The 22,725-nt window shown below is 40.3% G+C and overlaps 1 protein-coding gene across 17 annotated transcripts in view; it reads right to left on the bottom strand.

Moving 5' to 3' along the window:
* Positions 1 to 22,725, bottom strand: part of CEP112 (centrosomal protein 112) — a 413,480-nt gene that overhangs the window by 146,999 nt on the left and 243,756 nt on the right. For all 17 annotated transcript variants that reach the window (XR_016389081.1, XM_089901741.1, XM_022589836.3 and 14 more), the window contains one exon: positions 4,439 to 4,669. Coding sequence is in view for 16 of the 17 variants with exons in the window: in XM_089901741.1 (XP_089757867.1) it covers positions 4,439 to 4,669 (231 nt within the window). In the remaining variant the exon portion in view is untranslated. The remainder of the gene's footprint in view (positions 1 to 4,438; positions 4,670 to 22,725) is intronic.

Consider the following 22,725-nt stretch of genomic DNA (forward strand, 5'->3'; position numbering starts at 1 on the left):
AACTAGTTAAGGAAAAATACACACCGACGGGAAATGCAAATTACTCTTCGCATCAAGAGCAGAGCACTTGTATTTCATCATACGGACTCTGGAACTCATGGCACCAACATGGCAACTTAATGCTCTCCTCCTGTCCCCCAGGCCCTCCTGATGCCACCAAGTGCCTGCATTCTAATTCATTATCCACGTCAGCTAAAATCACTCCACTTAAACCCCGCTGCTATCTTCCTGGATCACTTGTGTCCTCAGTTCAGTTCAGGGCATTCCATTCTTCCAGACTCACCCCGCCATGCTCTGTTCTCTCCCTGCAGAACCCCAATCCTACCCGTGCACGTTCCCTCCATCCCCTTCCTTCAGCTGCATCCCAGCCACCTGCTCAGCCTGCGGCCCGGGGGTCCCGCTTGTCTTGAAATTCCTCAGACTGCACAGACTGCGGTGATACTTTACTAAGGATCCAGATGACATCAGACAGAAGCTCTTCTCGAGTCTCGTCACAGACTCCTTTGTATCCTTCCCAATTCTCTCCTTCCTTCTTCCCCCTAGAAAGTCACGGCTCCTGCCATCCCCTCCTTAACATACACAGGTGAGCACCCACCATGGGCCAAGTTTTCTAGACACTGGCAGTACAGAAATGAACGAGATAGACAAGGTCCTGCTAATGAGGTTATGTAATGGGGGTGGGCGTTGCAAATAAGTAAAAAAATGAAGATGTATTAGAGAGTGAGACGAGCTGTGAAGACCTCGGGAGGTGCTGAGGAGGGAGGGGGACAGGACGTCAGCTAGAGGTGGGGCTGCAAGGAGAGCGGGGGACAAGCGGGAGGACGACTATAGGAGAACGTGCGCGAGAGCATCCCAGGCAGGGAGAGCGAGGCGGGTCCCAGGAGCAGAGCCCTGCCTGCCGCGTTCACGCCCTCGCCGCTCGGGTCACAGGCCACAGTGGTGCGCGGGTCTCTCGTCTCTCTCTCCCTCTTCCAGGCATTTCCAGGTGTTTCCACCTAAGCGCCCTCCGTAACTCCCGCTGCTCTCCGGGTGACACCTCCCTGGAGCGTCAGGCTTCCCCTCATCTCCAGCCCCTCGCTCCCCCCTCCCTGACCCCTGCAGCCGTGCTCCGGCCACACCGCCACCTGCAGCGATCCGTCCAAGGTCATCAACGATTCTCGGTTTCCAATCCTGGGGCCCTTCTCTGACCCTCATCCTTCCGGGTCTTCTGTCGCATTCTTGGCAAGCCTCCTTCCAAATACTCTCCTCCTTCCTTCCTATGAAAATGCCTTCTTTCTCGCGTCCCTCTCACCGTAAGGGCCCTTCTTGGACCATCTCTCCGACTTCACCGATGAAGTCCTCCCCAGCTGCTGGTTTTCCGTCTGTACTCTCCCTGCGCAGGCTCCATTCTGGAGCTACTCCTCCGGTCCTGCTCTTCCTGGGATTAGCTACAGACGTCCCTTCGACCGCAAGGGAACGTCACAGCTGGGTCCAAATGCAACTGACGTTCATAACCGACTTTATCCTCTTCCCCAGACCAGAGACTGCGACATTCCCCATTCATCCAGGGCGGGGTTTACACCTCACAAGTCTAATCGGTGCCCTGGCTGGGCTGACTCTCAAACACGCCTCCTCTGGCCCGTGCTCACCACGAGGCCCCCACCACATTCCCGTACCTCTGAGGTGCCCTCGGGGACCTGTCACCTGGATTAATCCAGTCCTGCCAACTACCTCTACTCCACGGCACCTTGGAAAGATTCTCCTAATAACCGCTTGAATCTTGACACTTCATGGCTTAAAAACCTTCAGTACTTGGGCTTCCCTGGTGGCGCAGTGGTTGACAGTCCGCCTGCCGATGCAGCGGACGCGGGTTCGTGCCCCGGTCCGAGAAGATCCCACATGCCGCGGAGCAGCTGGGCCCGTGAGCCATGGCCGCTGAACCTGCGCGTCCGGAGCCTGTGCTCCGCAGCGGGAGAGGCCACAGCAGTGAGACGCTCGCGTACCGCAAAAAAAAAAAAAAAAAAAAAGAAAAAACCTTCAGTACCTCCTCACTGTTACCCCGTGAAGCCTAATCCCCACCACAGCTTCGGAGGCCTCCGGCGCCCCCCGCCGTCTCCAGGCTCGTCGCTGACCACTCTCCCTTGGTAGCCGCTATGCCACGTACATGGCTCTTGCTGTTGTCATTCCTGTGGCTTAGAACCTACTAGAAAATCCTACACATTACCCGTGTCCAGTTCAAGTGACATCCATCTCTTCCAGGTAATTTCCCCTGATTTTCTTAATAGAAAATCATTTCCCCCCAGTTCACACTCTACCTTGCATTACAGTTATCTGTGTACGTGTGTGTGTCCTGCAGCCACTACTGTTTTATAATCTGCTTAAGGACAGTGCCTTTTTTCCCCTTTTTCTGTGTAGCCCCAAAGTGCCTGGGATAATGCCTTTGAGATATAGAAAATATTCAAGAAATACTTGCCAAAGAAATTACTGATGGCTTCTAATACTAATTTCTTTTATTATCTGTAACCTGTCAATTTGCTAGTAACACATATAAACCTATACTTGAAAAATTCATCTCCTATTAAAAAGAAACCTTTAATATGTGAACACATGATTCAAGAAAATGAAGGCCTAAACTGTATGTTTTATAAGTCTGGCTTTACTATGTCCAGTGTTTTAAAAAATCGAGGTGCACTGGTATCCGTGCCATTTAAGCACATTTACTTGGAGATACTTTGAACTTTTGGTGGCAGTGAGCAGAGCTGAGGTGCGGTGTGTGTCAGTGCCCAGCAGCTTCCCCATCGGTCTCTCCTGTGCGCTTGTCAGGGGGCTAAAACTACTCGGTATCAGGACATTCCCCAGTTCCTGACACCTTGTATACTTTGGCATCAAAGAGCACGATTCTGCGCTGCTCTGATGGAATGACCGCTAGCATCCTCACTGGGGTATGAAGGGCCCTCAGCCAGGTCGTGTCCCTGTGGCCTGCACAGCTCTCGCCGTCTCTCACACACAGCAAAGGGCACGTAACTCCGCTTGCTTCGTGGCTCCAGCAAGTCACCTTGGAATCACGCTGGGCGACTCACTCACACGTTCTCTCGCCCTCCGCCTCTTCCCCGACCCCCCCCCCCACTCCCACGTCTGAACCCAAAGCAGATCCCGTCAGCTCTGCCTGCAGACCATCAGACCGTAACCCAGCCGGACCCGTGTACCACCTTCAGTGCTACTGGCCAAGCCCAGCATCTCTCAACTCTGGTCTAAATCACTGCAATAGCTTTTTAACTAGTCTCCCCACTTCCACCTTCACCCTCGGCAGGCGGGCGTGGCCCGAGAGCCCTCTGCTCCAAATCTGCCAGGCTTCCTCTACTTATGGAGGTCAAAGCCAAGCCCTTGCAGTGGCCTCCACAGCCCTACGGGGCCCGGTCCGTCCCCAGAGGCCTCGTCCCTGAGCTCAGCCCCTCGTCCTCCCCTCCTCCGTCTTTCCCAGCCACACCGGCCTCCTTGCGGTCCCTCCAGGAAGCCAGATGCACTCCTGCCTCTTCACTCCTGCCTCTTCAGAGCCCTTTTTCGGTTTATCTCTGGGTTCAGAGCCAGGCTGCCATGGGCCCAGTCTGCTGAAATCTGACCCTCAGGTAAGTGACGGTACTGATGCAAAGTGAGCACCTTAGGGCCACGATCCAGGTAAAATCAGTAGAGCAGAACCTAGAATGGCATGGTATGCTCTATGAAGGCTTCCCATTTAACGATCAAGAAGAGGTAGGAAAAAAATAAAATCAGAAGATTCTTAAATTACCCTTTCCCAGTGTCTTGATCCCAGGATAGAGGTTGGTCTTAAAGAACTCAAGGGGCAGTTGACAGTTGTGATGATTAACAGCAATTCACTTTTACTACCTGATTAAAATATTTACACTTTCCCAGAACACCAGAAGAACAAATATTTGAGGCTGTCTCTGGAATATAAGTCAACTCAAAATGTGTAAACATTATATTGACATATATTTCAAAAATGTGTAATTCTAAAGAAAGTCCTTTATTTGAAATATCAATCTGGGAAAATATGTCATCATCTATGGGACACATAAAAAACTGTAAAATCTAGAAATGACCATTAGACAACATAAGAAAGATCTGAAACCTAGTCTTACCTTAGGAAAAACTCAAGGTTACAGCCCAAATACTCCTAGTCAGTATAATATTTGATAATATTATAACACTTTTCTCACAGTGTATGTTTAATAACTATGGAAGGGATATTCCATACAATCCCTTCCACAAAAGTCAAGGGAAAAGTCAGGAAACTCCCTGAGACATACAGCAAGACACTTAGACTGCTCATTTGAATGGCTTATCAACTGGAGAGTAATTCTAAGTCCACCGCCTCTTCGAGATTAAATATAACGGTGGCATCAGTGGATTTCAAACACGGGTCTCGACTGTCTATAACACATCCAGGAGGGCATCTTACCTTTTCCAGCGTCATCTCTGTCTCAGCGGCATGAGTCTTTTTCAGCTCTATTTTCATCTTTTCTGACTCAGCCTTCAGTTTGTTGACGGCAGCCTCATGGTCCCGAGCAGTCCTTTGCTTCTCCTCTTCACGAAGAAGACCGAGCTCCACCAGCTGCTGCTTCCGCTGGGAGTTCACGCTGATCAGCTCTTCTCTCAACTTGTGGACTTGTGTCTCCATGTCAGCAATAACCTTGTTTTTAAAAATGGAAAAATGGTCACAGGATATGACTAGGAGAGCCATAAAAGAAGAACTGCAAAAGGCTACCAAACAAAGGAAGTTCACTGCTTCCTTCCTCCTGCTTCCCTCCTTCTCCAATCCCATGCCACCCGTTCTAGCTCAGACAGAGATCCTACCTAAAACCGTTTACCACATACATCACATTTAGTTTTACTTGTTTCAAACACCTATGTAAATGGAATATTACATGTACTCTTCTGCAACTTGCTTCTTCAAATAGGCGACATTATGTTTCTAAGATTCGTCTAGTACTTGCTACTGTATTTTTTGTTTTTATTTCATTGATTTCTGCTCTTATGTTTGTTATGTCCCTCATTCTACATTCTTGGGTTTTTTATTCTTCTAACTTCTTATCTTGGATATTTAACTCATTTATTTTTATCCTTTCTTCTTTCCTGATTTATATAAACTTAAGACTATAAATACCGCTCTACCATTGCTTAAGTTTAATCTCTTAGGTTTAGATACACGACATTTTCATTACCATTTAATTCAAAACATTTTGAACTTCCATTTTTATTTTTTTCTTTGACTTATGATCTACTTAGAAGTATGTTTCTTAATTCCCAAACCTATGGGGTATACTAGTTTCCTAGAGCTGTCCCAACAAAGTACGAAAAGCTGGGTGGCCTAAGACTACGTTTATTCTCTCAGAGTTCTAGAGGCTGCAAGTCTGAAAGCAAGGTGCTGGCAGGGCAGGCTCCTTCTGGAGGCTCTGAGGCAGAGTCTCCCCCAGCTTTCGGTGGCTGCTTGCCATCCTTGCCTTCTCGATGCGCTGCTCCAGCCTCTGCCCCCATCTCCTCGTGGCTGTGCTTGTGTGTCTGTATCTCTGTGTCCAAATTTCCCTCTTCTTATAAGGATAATGGTCACCTTGGACTTAGGGCTCCCCCTAATCGAGCACGACCTCATTTAACTTGATTACATCTGCAAAGACCCTATTTCCAAACAGAGTCACACTCCCAGCTTCTGGGTGGATATGAAATTTTAGAGGGACAACAACCAATTTAGGATGTGAAGTTTAATGACTGTCTTTTTGTTATTCACTTCTAACTGCATTGTGGCCAGAGAATGTACTCTATACTACGTTACTTCTTTGAAAATTTTTGAGATTGCTTGATGGCCAGTTGTACAATTTTTTTTTTTTGCGGTACGCGGGCCTCTCACTGTTGTGGCCTGTCCCGTTGTGGAGCACAGGCTCCGGATGCGCAGGTTCAGCAGCCATGGCTCACGGGCCCAGCCGCTCTGCAGCATGTAGAATCTTCCCGGACCGGGGCATGAACCCGTGTCCCCTGCATCGGCAGGCGGACTCTCAACCACTGCGCCACCAGGGAAGCCCGTGTGGTATATTTTTATCCACGCTTTTAAACCTTTTTGTACCCTCAAGTTTTAGCTATATATCTTATAAATAGCATATATTTTGGAAACTTCTTTTAAAAATCTCATCAAAGTTTGTCTTTTAAATGGGGCATTTACACAGAAATCTCTTGCATTCCTATACACTAACGATGAAAAATCTGAAAGAGAAATTAAGGAAACACTCTCACTTACCATTGCAACAAAAAGAATAAAATACCTAGGAATAAACCTACGTAAGGAGACAAAAGACCTGTATGCAGAAAACTATAAGACACTGATGAAAGAAATTAAAGATGATACAAACAGATGGAGAGATATATCATGTTCTTGGATTGGAAGAATCAACACTGTGAAAATGACTATCCTATCCAAAGCAATCTACAGATTCAGTGCAACCCCTATCAAACTACCAATGGCATTTTTCACAGAATTAGAACAAAAAATTTCACAGTTCGTATGGAAACACAAAAGACTCCAAATAGCCAAAGCAATCTTCAGAAAGAAAAACGGAGCTGGAGGAATCAGACTCCCTGACTTCAGACTACACTACAAAGCTACAGTAATCAAGACAGTATGGTACTGGCACAAAAAACAGAAATACAGATCAATGGAAGGATAGAAGGCCCAGAGATAAACCCACGCACATATGGTCACCTTATCTTTGATAAAGGAGTCAAGAATATACAATGGAGAAAAGACTTCAATAAGTGGTGCTGAGAGAACTGGACAGCTACATGTAAAAGAATGAAATTAGAACACTCCTTAACACCATACACAAAAATAAACTCCAAATGGATTAAAGACCTAAATGTAAGGCCAGACACTATAAAACTCTTAGAGGCAGAACACTCTATGACATAAATCACAGCAAGTTCCTTTTTGACTCACCTCCTGGAGAAACGGAAATAAAAACAAAAATAAACAAGTGGGACTTAAGGCAACGTAAAAGGTTTTGCACAGCAGAGGAAACCATAGACAAGATGAAAAGACAACCCTCAAAATGGGAGAAAATATTTGCAAACGAAGCAACTGACAAAGGGTTAATCCCCAAAATTTTCAAGCAGCTCATGCAGCTCAATATCAAAAAGCAAACAACCCAACCCCAAAATGGGCAGAAGACCTAAATAGACATCTCTTCAAAGAAGATACACAGACTGCCAACAAACACATGAAAGGACGCTCAACATCACTAATCATTAGAGAAATGCAAATCAAAACTACAATGAGGTATCACCTCACACCAGTCAGAATAGCCATCATCAAAAAAATCTGCAAACAATAAATACTGGAGAGGGTGTGGAGTAAAGGGAACCCTCTTGCACTGTGATATAGCCACTATGGAGAACAGTATGGAGGCTCCTTAAAAAAAAAACTAAAAGTAGAACTAACATCTGACCCAGCAATCCCACTACTGGGCATATACCCTGAGAAAACCATAATTCAAAAAGAGTCACATACCACAATGTTCATTGCAGCTCTGTTTACAATAGCCAGGACATGGAAGCAACCTAGGTGTCCATCAACAGATGAATGGATAAAGATGTGGCACATATATACAATGGAATATTACTCAGCCATAAAAAGAAATGAAATTGAGTTATCTGTAGTGAGGTGGATGGACCTAGGGTCTGTCATAGAGAGTGAAGTAAGTCAGAAAGAGAAAAACAAATACCATATGCTAACACATATATATGGAAGCTAAAAAAAAACCAAAAGGTTCTGAAGAACCTAGGGGAAGGACAGGAATAAAGACGCAGACGTAGAGAATGGATTTGAGGACACAGCGAGGGAAAGGTAAGCTGGGACGAAGTGAGAGAGTAGCACTGACATATATACACTACCAAGTGTAAAATAGTTAGCTAGTGGGAAGCAGCCGCATAGCACAGGGAGATCAGCTCGGTGCTTTGTGTCCACCTAGAGGGGTGGGATAGAGAGGGTGGGAGGGAGACGCAAGACGGAGGAGATATGGGGATATATGTATACACATAGCTGATTCACTTTGTTATACAGCAGAAACTAACACACCATTGTAAAGCAATTATACTCCAATTAAGATGTTAAAAAAAAATAAATAAATGGGGCATTTATTCCAATGTAGTCCATTAGTTTGTACATGCTAACATATTTGCCTTTATTTTGTCTCTTATTTTGTGCTGTTTGCCCTATGCTCTGTATGTTTTGTTTTTCTCCCCCCTTTTCCTTCTTTTATTCTAAATGAATAAATGTTTTCCTCCTTCAGCTTTCTTCTCCTCTCTGGTTTGGAAGTGATACACGATATCTTCTTTAGTGCTCACAGTAAGAGGCCTCAACACCCATGTTTCACTTATCAAATTTTAAAGTTAATTATTTTTTATATGCTCTTAAGCAACGAAAGAGACTTAGGACATTTTAAGTCCTGTAGCAGTCTCCCATATTTATATGCTAGAGTTGTTATTTTCAGTTTATTTCGTTTTTATCAACTCAAAATTGCTAATTATTCAGTAGCTGCTTAGATATATCCATATATTTCCCCGTCTTGTCTCCTCATTCCTTCTTGCAACTCTGACCTTCCATACACGCATTTTCCTTTAGCCCCAAGCGCACCCTTTAAGTTCTTTAAAGAAGTTTAGTGGCAAGCACTCTCAGTTTTCACTAATCTGAAAATATTTTTAGGGGTGTTGTTGAAAAGTCAGCTGCTATTCATTGGAAGGTAACTTTTTTTTGTCTCTCTGGCTGCTTTTAAGATCTTTGTGTTTTGTATTCTTCAATTTTTTAATTTTTCTAAGTGTAGATATGTTTTTATTTATTCTGATTGGGACATGCTCCTCCTCTGGATCTGTTTTTTATAACTACTGCAGGACTCTCAGGCTTAACCTATTAATTTAATGTCTCTGTTCCATTCTATCTCCACTCTTTATGAACTCACATGATGTACACAGATCTTCCCATTCTTTCATTTCATCTAACCTCTCTTTCATATTTTTCATCTTTTCCTTTCGCCTACGTTCTAGACATTTTCTGTGTGTAATCTGCTCTCAAATCCATTCAGATTCTGAATTTCAGTTGTTTTATTTTTAGGAGTTTATTTTTTTACAAATATGCATGGTAATTTTTAAACGCCCTTGCCATTTTAGTATTTTCAATTCCTTTAAAATCTTTAAGTTTACATCATATACTAACTATGACTATTTTCTATTCTGTGGCTGATAATTCCAGCATCTCAAGCCTTTGCAGGTCTCATTCTGCTGTTCAAAAACTTTTAAGACCCTGGTTCATGGTACTTTGTTTTTTCTCCTACCGTTTTGCATTGTTGTTCTTTTTAAGTGCAAGTTCGTATCTGTTGGAATTGAAAGTGGTTCTCTGGCAATCATGTGACTCTGACAGGGCCCTGGAGATGTCAGCATGTCTGGACGACTTTAGAGTGAGTTCTCAGACTCGTTTTCCAGGACACGGTGACAGTGCGAATTCAGGCATCACACATCCACGAGCACTGGCTTACGGTTATGAATTTTCAGGGGCACCCCACTCAACGTTAAGGTTGTTTCTAGTTCACTTGCACATGGTGGGTGTGGCCCTTGGTGTCCCAGTTTTATCCTCTGCCTTAAGCAAACCCTGGACTTTGTTTTTCCCCTGTGCCCAATAAGAGGCCCCAAACTGAAGTTCAAGTTCACTCAGTTTTAGAAAAGGTCCTCAAGGTGAGAGCTGCCTCAGTGCTCTGCTTACACCTCTGGGTTTCTGTTTTCATTTAGATGTTGATATCTGAGTATCCTACCTAACTTAACAGCTTGTGAATACACTCAAAAAGATGTTCTTTAAAAAAAAAAATTGTATCTAGCCTTTTTAGTTGTTTTCAGAGGGAAAGTAGATCAGGGAACGTAGCATGCCATGCTACCAGATGAACAGTTAGTTCAGGCTAAGGGGACTTGCTGTTGTTGTTATTATTATTATTATTGTCTCTGCATTAGCTAAGAATGCAGCATTTTCTGAAACACAGTGATAACTGTTCTAGGTACTATGTACTTCTACAAGCACTATATAGACCAACAATTCCTTGACCGGGAACTAGAAGACCCGAAAGTGACAGTAAGGACAAAAGTTACATTGGGATGATGGGAACAGGATACAAAGGCAAATACTGAGAAGTTGCTTTAAAAATCAAAATACCTACAATACGAGATTACCCCATTTTCCATAAAAATCCTGCACTCACTTATTTTGAACGCTAACAGTTTTACAATTTCTGTGCTAAATAATAATTGCTAGACTCTGAGTATTGACTGCGCCTGGCATCTGATGCAGATTACTTCATTGAAGGTGACAGGTGCTAAGTAAGCCAACATGACGGATACTGTTAAAATCCAAAGTTTCCTTCACCTTGGATTGGGGTTAGTTCATACTATTTCAGCTACTGGCCCTGCCCCCTCTCGACACTAGATCAGAAGAGACAGGAATGACAGATGGCTGGTCAAACGCATTTATGCTGGAGAAGAAGAAATGGCTGAATGATAACAAATCTGAGACTGGGAGCTGGAGGTGACAGGGTGCTCCATTTTTATCCTAAAAAAGCTGATTGGAAATAGATGATCCCTGGGAAGAGTGTAAGAGGACTTTACATAAAAGGCTTTTTAAGTGCATTTGCTCCCCTGTTTCATGGATGTATTGATACCTGGATACTGCTACACAGCTCTAAACCAATTATCCTGAAAACAAAGTCTCTTGCTTTCTACTCCTTGTTTTAAGACTCCTCCCCTTTGAACACAATATTTGGGCGTAAGAAGAGAAGAGACGGTCAATTTAATCACGTTCTGAAACAGAAGAGAAATCTTCTGAGAGCAGATAGGCTTAGGTAGTGACAACAGTTATGTTTTTAGGGGACAAAATAATCTTTTAAAAACACTCAGGGATATCGATATGACAGAATAGGATGGGCTGCTGACTCTGCTTCCCAGAATCAACCATGGAGAAACCACAGGAGGCATGAATCTGAGATATTAATAACGACAACCACCACAACAATAAAAACAACAGAAAAACAAACTCCAAGGAGCTCCTGGGGAGGACAAAGACTGTCCTGAACTGCAGACCACGCGTCTGTGGAGGGGAAGGGATTGCAGTCTGGGAAGAAAACCCGGAACCCGTAAGCTGAAAGAAGCGGGATGGGAAGCAAGCTTTGCTCTCTGCTCCCGCCTCCCCCTGCTTAGCCCTGGGACAATCTCATCTGTCCCACTGCCGTGTTGGAAACAAGAACCCAACATGGTGTTGCCCTGAGTCTGGTCAAGGCAAGCAGATGCCTTGCGGGGGCGAGGGGAGCTGGAGAAAGCAGGTGCTCACTCATGGAGCTTCTTGGGCACTCACGCTGTGCACTGTCCCCTCCAGCTTCCAGAACTAATGACATGCGACCTTAGAAAACTGCGTCCTCCTATTGCCATTTTGTCCAGGAGGTTAAGGTGAGCTCCTGGGCAGCAGATTTTCCCGGTGGAGGAGTTGTGAGTGGGGAGGTGCAGCAATGAGGTGCTCTGGCTGAGGGTCCTTAACCTCTTTCTCCTCCTTCTAGGAGCTCATCCAGCAGGTCGGGAGCTGAAGCCTGGCCTTTTGCTCTTTCAGGAGAAGTGACCGTCTAGACTATCTGATAGTCCCTGGGGAATGCAAGCTCACTGGCCAAATTCAGGATCCCTGAGGAGCAAAGCTACTATCGAGAAGCAACAACAACGAATGGCATATGTTATCTGCAGCAGTATAACTGCAACAGGGGGATAAGTATTTTTTAAAAGCAAAATAAATATATATATGTGACTATATATGCATAAAAATATACTGAAAAGGGTAAGCAAAGAAATTAGAGACACGAAGCAGAAATAAGAAGTCAGAAAAGAATGAAGAAGTGGAAATGATGGGAGAAAGAAAAGGTCAGCTACAGCCAGAGAAGAGAACTGTATACTGTACATATGATCAGATGGAAGAACTCTCCCAGAGGCACCAGGAAAAGGTCATGACATAGGAACTATGAGAGAGAAGCTGAGATCTGTGGAGGACAGAGGAAGTGACGGCATGGGGGTAACAGAGTACTACGCTCTGAATGCCAGTGTCCCCACAGAATTCACAAGCTGAGAATCTAATGCCCAGGCTGATGGTTCTAGGAGGTGAGGGCCCTAGGAGGTGATTAATGCGCTTATGAAACGGGACTAGGGCCTTTATAAAAGAGACCCCCGAGAGCTCCCTTGCCCTCCACCGTGAGCACACAGTGAGAAGGCACTGCTGCAAACCAGGAGGATGTCCCTCAGAACGCGACCACGCTGCTGCTTTGACCTTAACTTCCAGCACCCAGAGCTGTGACAAATGTCTGTTTTGTATAAGCCACCCAATGTGGGGTGTTTTGTTGTAGCATCCCGGACAAACTACGCCATGGGGTCTGAGAAAAAGAGACGTGGAAAGACTTTATCCAAGTCCAATCTGATTTGAAAACCTTTGCTTTTTATCACATACTACACTGTGTCAAAGTAGTAAGAATTTCCCATGAAGAAGGATATTCATAAGCAGTATAGTATGTATTTTATTCATTTATTCTTACTGTGCACTTCTAATCCTTAACCTTCACTATGATTAATACAAAGTCAACATCCAAAAGCCACAAGGTTATTAAATCTTTACAAAAAATAAAAAGAACAAAAAAAGTTAGTTTTCCACAGGCACTGACACCACTGCAAACTGAATTTCAATGTTTGTCAATGTACATAAAAATATTTTTAATGGTATAATCACTGAGTAGATACCGTTCTACCTTTCCCCACATCTAATTTTTTAGCTTTAGTCTCATTTATGAGTGTATTTGCTATTTTTAGTGGCTGTTTGGTATTTCATCATTACAGTGTATCATATCATATTATACTTGAATACCTGCCTTATTTCCAATTATTATTACATAGGCGACATCAGGGAATGAATTACAATATTAGGCTTTTAGGTTATAAAAGCCTACAATATTAGGCTTTTAGGCTCACAGCAGTCCTCCAAAATTATTTGGAGAAACTCTAAGAATAACTTTTTAACTTTTTTTCCAAATTGCTCTGCAAAAACACTGAACCCACTTCCAATGTGAACAACATGTATATGTGTACTTGTTCCTCCACACCCTTCCAGGGCTGCACTTCACCATTCTGTGTATTTTTAGCAGTTGACTAGGTATGTAATGGTAACTTAGAGGAAGGCATTTTAAATTGCTGGCAACACTGATATGAACTGGCTTCAGTCCAATGGTGATTTTCAAATAGAAAAATTATGCTGAAAAATGTATCAACTAATTATGGAAAAAGAAACATTAAATGAAAAAGCCTGATGCCAAAGGCTTCCCTTAGGTCTTTAACATTTCAGTCATTAGCATGCGCTGATAGCTACAGTGATGAGACTGCCAAGATGGGTTTGGAATAGATGTGTCATTCCTTTAATATTATAAATAGTAAAGCTATAAAACTGCATCTACGTGACTGATGTGAAAGAGCAGATTTATTCCCAAAATTCAAAATCTAGTACAGGTTGCGTCTCTAAGAGACAAACCGTCAGGACGACTTGTAGTCAAGCTGACTCTCAGTTAGCAGTTTAAAAACATATAGACCAGAAAACGTGGAAGCAAGCCAAAAGTCCATTGACGGATAAATGGACAAGCAAAACGTGGGATATTATTCAACCTTAAAAAGGAAGGAAATCCTGCAATACGCTACAATATATATGAATCTTGAAGACATTATGCTAAGTAAAACAAGCCAGTCACCAAAAGACAAATGCTGTATGATTCTCCTTATATGAGGTACTTAGTCAAAATCATATAGATAGAAAGTATACGGTGATTGTCAGGGGCTGGGGGGTGGGAAGAAAAGAGAGTTATTGTTTAATGGGTACAGAGTTTCAGGTTTTGTTTTTTTTTTTTTGCAGTACGCAGGCCTCTCACTACTGTGGCCTCTCCCGTTGCGGAGCACAGTCTCCGGACGCGCAGGCTCAGCGGCCGTGGCTCACGGGCCCAGCCGCTCCGCGGCACGTGGGACCCTCCCGGACCGGGGAACGAACCCGTGTCCCCTGCATCGGCAGGCGGACTCTCAACCACTGCGCCACCAGGGAAGCCCTGAGTTTCAGTTTTATAAGGTGAAAAGAGTTATATGATGGATGGTGGTGATGGTGGTACAACAAGACGAACGTATTTAATATCACCGACCTGTACACTTAAAAATGGTTAAGATGGCAAATTTTACATTACGTGTATCTTAACATGATAAAAACATTTATTACAAAAACCCCCCCAACAATATAAACCAGTTTCCTTAGAAAGTTAATGATTCTTTAAACCACTCTGAATCTGACAAGTCCTAGCAAAAGAAGTAAGAGGTCGAAACGTCTTATAAAGGATTATGGATTGCCAGGATTATCATCCCAAATAAAAATTTTAAATGCACTTTATGAAAGCAAAATGTATTTAAGTTGAGGACATGTTCATGGTTAAGAAATAATCATTTAGATTATTTTCAAAATTGAAAAATTATTCTACAGGCACTTTTGGAATAAAGACACATTAACAACTTATTGATATATTAGGTCACCTTTGTACATTCATAGAAAGTTTATGGGTAATCATCACCACAAGCTGAAATATTTTGTTTGTGCCTCTCTTTCATTTATAGTTATGTATACTTCACTATTTATTAAGATCTATGATGTGGAAGCCACTATGATAAATGACTTCCAAAAAAAATCTTCCCTAAAATACTTTAGACTATAATACATAAGCTACACATACATGTACACACACACACACACACACACACACACACACACACACAAGGCATGAAGACAAAGGGCCATAAGAGGTCAAAAGAGGGAGGAGTTACTTTGAGCTTGGAAGGATTCTGGAAAACTGAATAAAACTGAATGCATCTGAGATGGACCTTAAGAGATAAATTAGCACCATCTGGGGACAGGGATAGATATAGGACATTTCAGGCAGAAAGAATGAGCCACATGCAAGAAGAAAAACAGAGCATTAAAGAGGAAGAAGGAAAACTCAGAAAAGAGAAACTTGGTGAGGTTATTGAAGGATTTCAAACATTAAGCTACATGGGTCGGATTTCAGGAACTGAAGAAGCAGCGACAAGATTTAACTTGGCTACTGGAGAGGGAATGGGGGCCAGTGAGCCAAGCGATGCCACTGCATTTGTACCAGGAAAGACGAACCCGGAGGCAGTTTACACAATGATTCGGCACACTCAGGCAAGAAGGCCAGCAGTGAGGAAAAAGTGGAACAGACGGGAATGCAGTCTTAGAGGCAGAATTTAGAGAATAAGCAGCTAAGTGCATGTTGAAGGCAAGGAGGAGTGAGGCATGCTGGTGACTGAGGATGTTTGTTTCAAGTAGTTTGCCAGACTAGATACACCCTCATGAGGTGAAACATCTAGATCCTGTATAAAACTCAATGCTTCTTTCTTTGCTCACTGGAAGTAAGAGAAACATTCAGAGGGAAAAACAAAACAACAAAAACCACATACATGTAAAACTGCATGTGCCAGAAACAGGGTAATAAGCAGTAAACACAATCAAAGGCCAGGTATCTTTGAGGGAAAATGTCCTCGTCTACTTTGCTGCTTCAAGGGAAAGCAATGTGTGAGCTGAACATGACACCGCCGACCAAGGTGGGGAGCCTGGAGCAGGAGAGAAGTGGCTTCAGGTCTGTAATGCTATCAGCTTCCACCTGAAGCTAAAACAAGTTCCCTCTGGGGAAAAGCTTCTTCATTTTAATGTCTCCAGGTTTCCACAAATTAAGATAAACAAAATATGAGCTCCTAATAAAAAATTACTAAGTCCCCCCAAAAAACACCATTGGTAAGAGTCAGCAGAAACAGATTCCCACAAGCAAGTTCGTCAGATATGGGAATTATCAGAAAAATAATATAAAATAAACATGTGTTAAGTGTTTAAAGAAACAAAGGACAGAGTCACAAAATGAGTAAACCAGAAGAGATTAAACAAAAATTCCAAGCTTTGAGAAAGAACCAAATAAAAATTTTGTATAAAAGATAGAATGGATGAGTGAAGGCAGCTTGAACAGAGCAGAAGTGAGAAGCAGTGAAACAGGAGACCTTAATAAACTACCCACAATACAGCACAATAATATCAGAAAAATAATAGTGAGATGTTTAAAGCTACAGAATAGAAAGTAAGATCTGATATATACCTAGAGTTCCAGAAGGAGAGGAGACAGAAGGGAAGACAGGGCAGACATGAAAAGATGATGATCGAGAACTTTCCAGAACTGAGGAAAAGCAAGACTCCACAGAAATAGTGAGCACGATAAATATCAAGCAAGATGGAAAAATAGAAAATAAAAAAAAGAACAGGAAAGAAAGAAAGAAAAGAAATCCACATTTAGATACTGGGTAATGAAATGGCAGAACATGAAAGACAAATTGAAAAATTTAAAAGCAGACAAAGTGGGTAAGAAACAGATTACACTCAGTAAGTGACATCCCAGTAGCAATAAGCACACCAAGTCCCAGATTTTGGTTTCTCATACCATCCTCCAGTGAAAGGAACCAGTGGTCCTTGGGCAAATGGGCAGAAAATACCTGAGCTGAGCCTGGAACACCCTGCTGTCCTAGAAGTGCACACTGACGGAGCCCAAAGCCCAAAGCCGGAACAATGTGAGAAACTAGCATCGGATTCTATCCCAAGGTGAAATAAATATCTCTGAGTACATACTGATATAATGATTTCATTAATAATAAGGGAGAAGAGACATATCTTCCTTGCAAAAGAATTCCACATTACTATAGAAGGGCATTTTACAAATTCTGATCATCAGAAGATCATCAAAAATAAGGGAAATCTGACAATCACAGTGAAGAGGAGACTAGGGAGATATGATAACTAAAATTAATTTGATGTTCTGGGTGGAATCTTGGAACAGACAAAACGCATTAGGTAAAAGCTAAGGAAATCTGAATAAGGTATGGATTTTAGTTAATGATGCTGCAAAGTTGTAAGCAGCGTACCGTCCTAATGTAAGATGTTAATAAGGGGAAACTGGGTGTGGGATAAACGGGAGTTCTCTATACCTTATCCTCTCATTTTCTCCATAAATATAAAACTGTTTTTAAAATAGTCTATTTTAAAAACTGGGGCAAAAAGAAGCATAGAAGAAAGTGGGAAAGATGAAAAAAGTAAGATGGTATATCAAAAATCACAATACATGTAAATGGACCAAAATTACTAATTAAAAGAGTGTAATAGTTTAAATTTTTTAACATAAAATTCATCTATGTTTTTTATGAGAACAATGAAGACATGAAATTGAAACCAAAGGGATGAAAAAAGTTATACCAGTAAATTATTAATGAAAGGTAGTCTCAAAATAGAGTATCACTAAATTATTTTTTAATGTCATTCACCAGAGAGACACATCTAAGTTTGTACACATGTGATAAAACAATCTTAAAATATATACAACAAATTTAACAGAACTACAGGGGAAAATGGTCAAATCCACCATTCCAGTAAAAGAGTTCATCATACACACACACAAACACATGCCAAATTCAGGTGTCAACATGTTGCAAGAAATTGGTGGTATCAAAGATATTCTTTAACAAGACTGCAACTAAATTAAGAACCATGACAAAAATAGCAACAACAAAACCAAAATAATATCCCGTATACTTCGAAATTTAAAATATACACCTTAAATAACTCATGCTTCAAAATGAAGTTAAGATAAAAATTAAATGTACTTAGAAATAATCTCTGGAAGAAGACACACACACTTTTTACATTTGTGCTGTTTTAATTGGGAATGAGGGGGTTAGTGCTGACAGGGGCGCATGGGAGATATTTCACTCTATTTTTATGACTTTTAAATTCTGATTGGTGTTAACACATTTCCTAATCAAATAAATTCATAACATTTAAATTCTGAGAAATGATTGATAATGAAAATATGCCTTATCAAATCCTGAAGGATGAAACTAAAGTGAAGGAAATAGGTGGCCTTAACGTGCTACTTATTTTTAAAAGGCGAATTATTAGTGAAATAGGCAGCCAATTTAAGGAATTAGCAAGACAGAACTATTTCCGGTAAGACCGATGAAGGAAACAGGAAAGAAGGCACAAATAAACAAATATGAGAGATAAAAATAAAGTATGGCAATATTATCTAGAAAAAAGAGATAATAACTAATATTAAAATTTAAGAACAACATAGTACAGGATCCATCACAGATCAAAAAGATAATAAGGTGATACCATAACAATATTATGCCAATAATTGGAGATCCTAGGTGAAACAGATTCCTAGGAAAATGAAGAATGAAGAAACAATCAACTAAAACAATCCAATTAAAAAAATTGAAAGAACAGTTAAGAATCTCTCACACTAAGAAAACGCTAAGCTCAGATAATTTTGTAGGTGAGTTCTAGAAAAATAACCCAGGAGATAGATCATTCTAATCCTTTACAAACTTTTCCAGAGAATAGAAAATGAGAAATATACACTGAAACTATTTCAGAAGTCATAATATTGATACCAAAGGATGACAGGAATAGGAAGAGAAATAAAAATTATAGGCCAACTCAGTCATGAACCAGACATAAAAATCTCAAATAAATTATTAGCAAATCAAGTCCAGTAATGCATAAAAATAAAATATGTAAACAGCAAGTTGCAGAGAATGCAAGGGCAGTATAACATTTATAAAATTCTATAAATGCCAATAAATATCAGATTTAGATGAAAAGAAAAAATTCCTAAACTATAAAATTTTTCCAAAACTGACTAGAAAAAACTGCAAAATGTGAATCATCCTATAACCACTAAAAAAATTTAAATAGTAGTCAAAAATCTTTCCAGAAATAAAATATCAAGCCCAGATGGCTTTATTGGCCAGTTCCACCAAATATTCAAGAAACAAATACCTCACTCGCACACTAATTCTTTCAGAGAATAGAAAAAGAAGGTTTATTCAGCAACTCAAATTATGAGACTAGCACAACATCAATGAAAAACGCGTCCAAAAAAGAAAAATCTCAGGTCAATCTCTCTCAACAATTATTAGCAAATTGAATCCAATGATATTACATCATGAAAAAATTGGATGGTACATAATGTTGGTTTAATGTTAGACAATAACCTATAATATGATTTATTCCATTTATGTATTAAAAGAAAAAGCCTTATGATTATCTCAATACACAGAAAAACATTTGATAAAATTCCACCATAGAAACTCTTAGTAAAATAGGAATAGAAGAGACCATTCTTAACCAGATAAAAGTATTTACCAAAAGCTCAGCAAATTTTATTCATTCTTTATTGTGAAGTTTCAAAATAGCTCTTTTAAAACCAGGAAGAAGCAAAGAATGCCTGCTACCACTACTTGTATTCATAAGTGCAAGACAAGAAAAAAAATATGAAAACAAAACTGTCTTTAATCATGGATGTTGTAATTGTCTATTGAGAAAAAGTAAAATCAATGCACAAGTTACTAGAAATAATAAGAGAGTTTACAAAGGTATCTGAATCAAAGACCAATGTTTAAAAATCATTTGTAATTTTTATACACCCGAAAAAATTATAAAACACCGTTTATAGCTACGTATAACAAATATAAGTTTCTCAGATATGTCTACCAAAAGATGTGCAAAACTCTGAAGAAAAAACTATAACCCTTTTTGAACGACATTAAAGAAGCTCTACATACCCGAGAGGTACATCGCAGTGATGAAAAGTCTCTCCATCGGCTCTCCCCGAAGTGATCTACAGAATCAATGCAAATCCAACTGAAGTTTCAACAAAAGCTTTCCAAAAACTTGGCAAGTGGGATCTAAAATGTACAGGAATGAACACAGTACCATGCTGTTCCTAAAGAAGAACAGGTGCTGTGGCATTCCACCCTGATATCAGCACCTAGAAAAATGTTACTGAAATGAACAGTGTCGTGTTATCACAGAGACCGGGGAGCCCAGAAACGAGCTCCCGTGGGGCAGGGCTGGCGTTGCAGCTCAGTAGGCAAGTAATGAACTAGTCTCAAAACTGTGCTGAGATCACAAGTGATTCAAATGGGGAAAAAAGAAATCATATCCTCATCTTACACAATAGACAAAAATAAACCCTCTCCATTCCTAGCTACATGTCCAAGAGAAATAAAACATATCCCCACAAAAACGTGCACAGAATGTTCAAAGCAGCATTATTCATAATAGCCAAAAAGTAGAAACAACCAAAATGTCCATCAACGGATGAATGGACAGATGAAGTCTAGTATATACAAACAACAGAATATTATTCAACAATTAAAAGAAACTGAGAACTAAAACACACAACAACATATATGAACCTTGAAAACATACTGAATAAAACTGCCAGTCACAAAAGACCACATGTGGCATGATTCCACCATATGAACTAGCCAGAACAGGTAAATCCAGAGAGAGGATTTATCAATAGATTAGTGGATACCTGGGGCTGGAATGTTTGGGGGAAACGGAGAGTAACTGTTAAGGGCTATCAGTGTTTTGAGAGGAGGTGATAAAATGCTCTAAAATTGATGGGTGATGGCTGCACAACTCCGTGAATAGACTAAAACTCACCAAACTGTGCACTTTAAACGGGTGAGTAGCATGGTATGGAAATTACATCTCAACAAAGGATCATTTTAAAAATAATGCTTAGTGGATTAAAGACCAAATGTGAAAGACAAAATTTTTTAAAATATGGGAGATGGCTTCTTTTTTTTTTTTGGCCGCACATTATGCGGGATCTTAGTTCCCTGACCGGGGATCGAACCCAGGCCACGGCAGTGAGAATGCTGAGTCCTAACCACTGAACCACCAGGGAATTCCCTGGGAGATGGCGTTTTTACTTCAAGGTAAGGAAGGATTTCTTAAACATAACTCAAAGGGCACTAACTTGAAAAGGTTGATAAATTAGATAAAATATAATTAAGAACCTTCATTCATCAAAAGACACCACAAAGCTAATGAAAAGATAAATCAAAACCTGGAAGGGGAGATTCACAATACAGGCAATTAACAAAAGAATAGTATCCAGATTTTGTAAAGCACACCAACAAATAAAGATAAACAACCCAACAGAAAAATGAGGAAGCAACATGAACAGGAACTTCATAAGAGGCAAAGTTTTAATGGTAAACATATGAAAAAGTATCCTACTTTATCACTCTTCAGAAAATGCAATATCATTTTACAATCACTATACCTGCAAAAATGTAGAAGTCTGACAGTACCAAATGTTGGCAAGGATGGTGCTCTTACACACTACTGATGTGAGTGTAAAGTTGTAAAACCCCACTGTAAATTAATTGGGCTTTACCTAGAAAAGCTGGACATTTTCATAAGCTATGTCCCAACATTTTATAGAGAAAACTCTTCATGTGTACTCCGGGGACATGTTCAAGAATATACATAGTAGCTTTTTAAAAACTATATAACTAGGGATGGCTCAGGTTTCCATCACAATTAACTGACTGCTGGTCATACAATGGGATATTATATCCAGCAAAATGAATAAACCAGAGCTACACATGACAATGGGTGAATATTACAAATAGAATGTAAGTGAAAATGCAAATAACAGATTACCTATAATATGTAATCATATTTATAAAATTAAAAAGCAAGCAAAAGTAAAGAGTATGCTGCTTAGAGAACATACACGTGATGAAGCTGTACTGAAAACAATGTTAGGAAACTATCAACACACAAGAACAACGGCTGCCTCAGGGACAGGGATGCCAAGAGTGTGGAAGGAAAGAAGAATACAGTAGAGGTGAGAGTTTGAATAATAATGTTTTTCTAACTCTTAACACGGGTGGTTGGTTCATGACGTTCATTTTGTTTGTATGCATTAGTACTGAAGTGTTATTTACGACATATATTCTTCGTATGTATCAAACACAACATAATAAGTAAATTTTAAAAGATGTTGCAGGGGTTTAAGCCCAGGTGGCAAGGAGAATGCTTCTAACAAGGAAACACTTCTTGTTGTTAAAATAAATTTTAACAGCACTTATTTTAATATAGTCTTTCTATTTATTATGAAAAATTTTAAAATCCTACAATTTTTCCTTTTGTTGGGGCTATTTCATAGGGAACCTTCAATTTCAATCATGTCTTCAAATACCACATTGTTTCCTTATTCTTTACTTTTATCATGAAAAAGAGTTAATTTAAAATATCTTTTCTTTAGGACAACATATTAATAGTTCTAGAATATATTTTAATACTTTATGGTTAATATTAAGGCCACTAAACATTATTTTAAGTCATACAAAATTGATCAAAAATAATTTCTCCATTTTCATTATGCTGGACACAATAAATATATCTTTGGATTTAAGGCTACAGATGAAAGAAAACACATTATTTTAACTTATGGTCTTTTAACCTTCTAAGACTATTTTATAAATATCATATGCAACAGAATGTTCTATTTTTGTTGTAAACAACTCTCAGAGGAACCTTAGCATAAAAGACAGTTTAACCTTGTAAGAAAACATTGCTTTTGTCTCCCAAAGAAAAAAAGTATCAAAAATAATGATAGATGATTAGTGTGTTTCTAACAAATTAAATACAATAATTAAACACCAATGAGCTCTGTTTTGAACCAGCACAACTGGTGTGTA

The sequence above is a fragment of the Delphinapterus leucas genome, chromosome 19, assembly GCF_059928025.1.
Source record: "Delphinapterus leucas isolate spDelLeu-1000000601 "Yukka" chromosome 19, BTC_Dleu_Yukka2, whole genome shotgun sequence".
NCBI classification, from domain to species: Eukaryota; Metazoa; Chordata; class Mammalia; order Artiodactyla; family Monodontidae; genus Delphinapterus; species Delphinapterus leucas.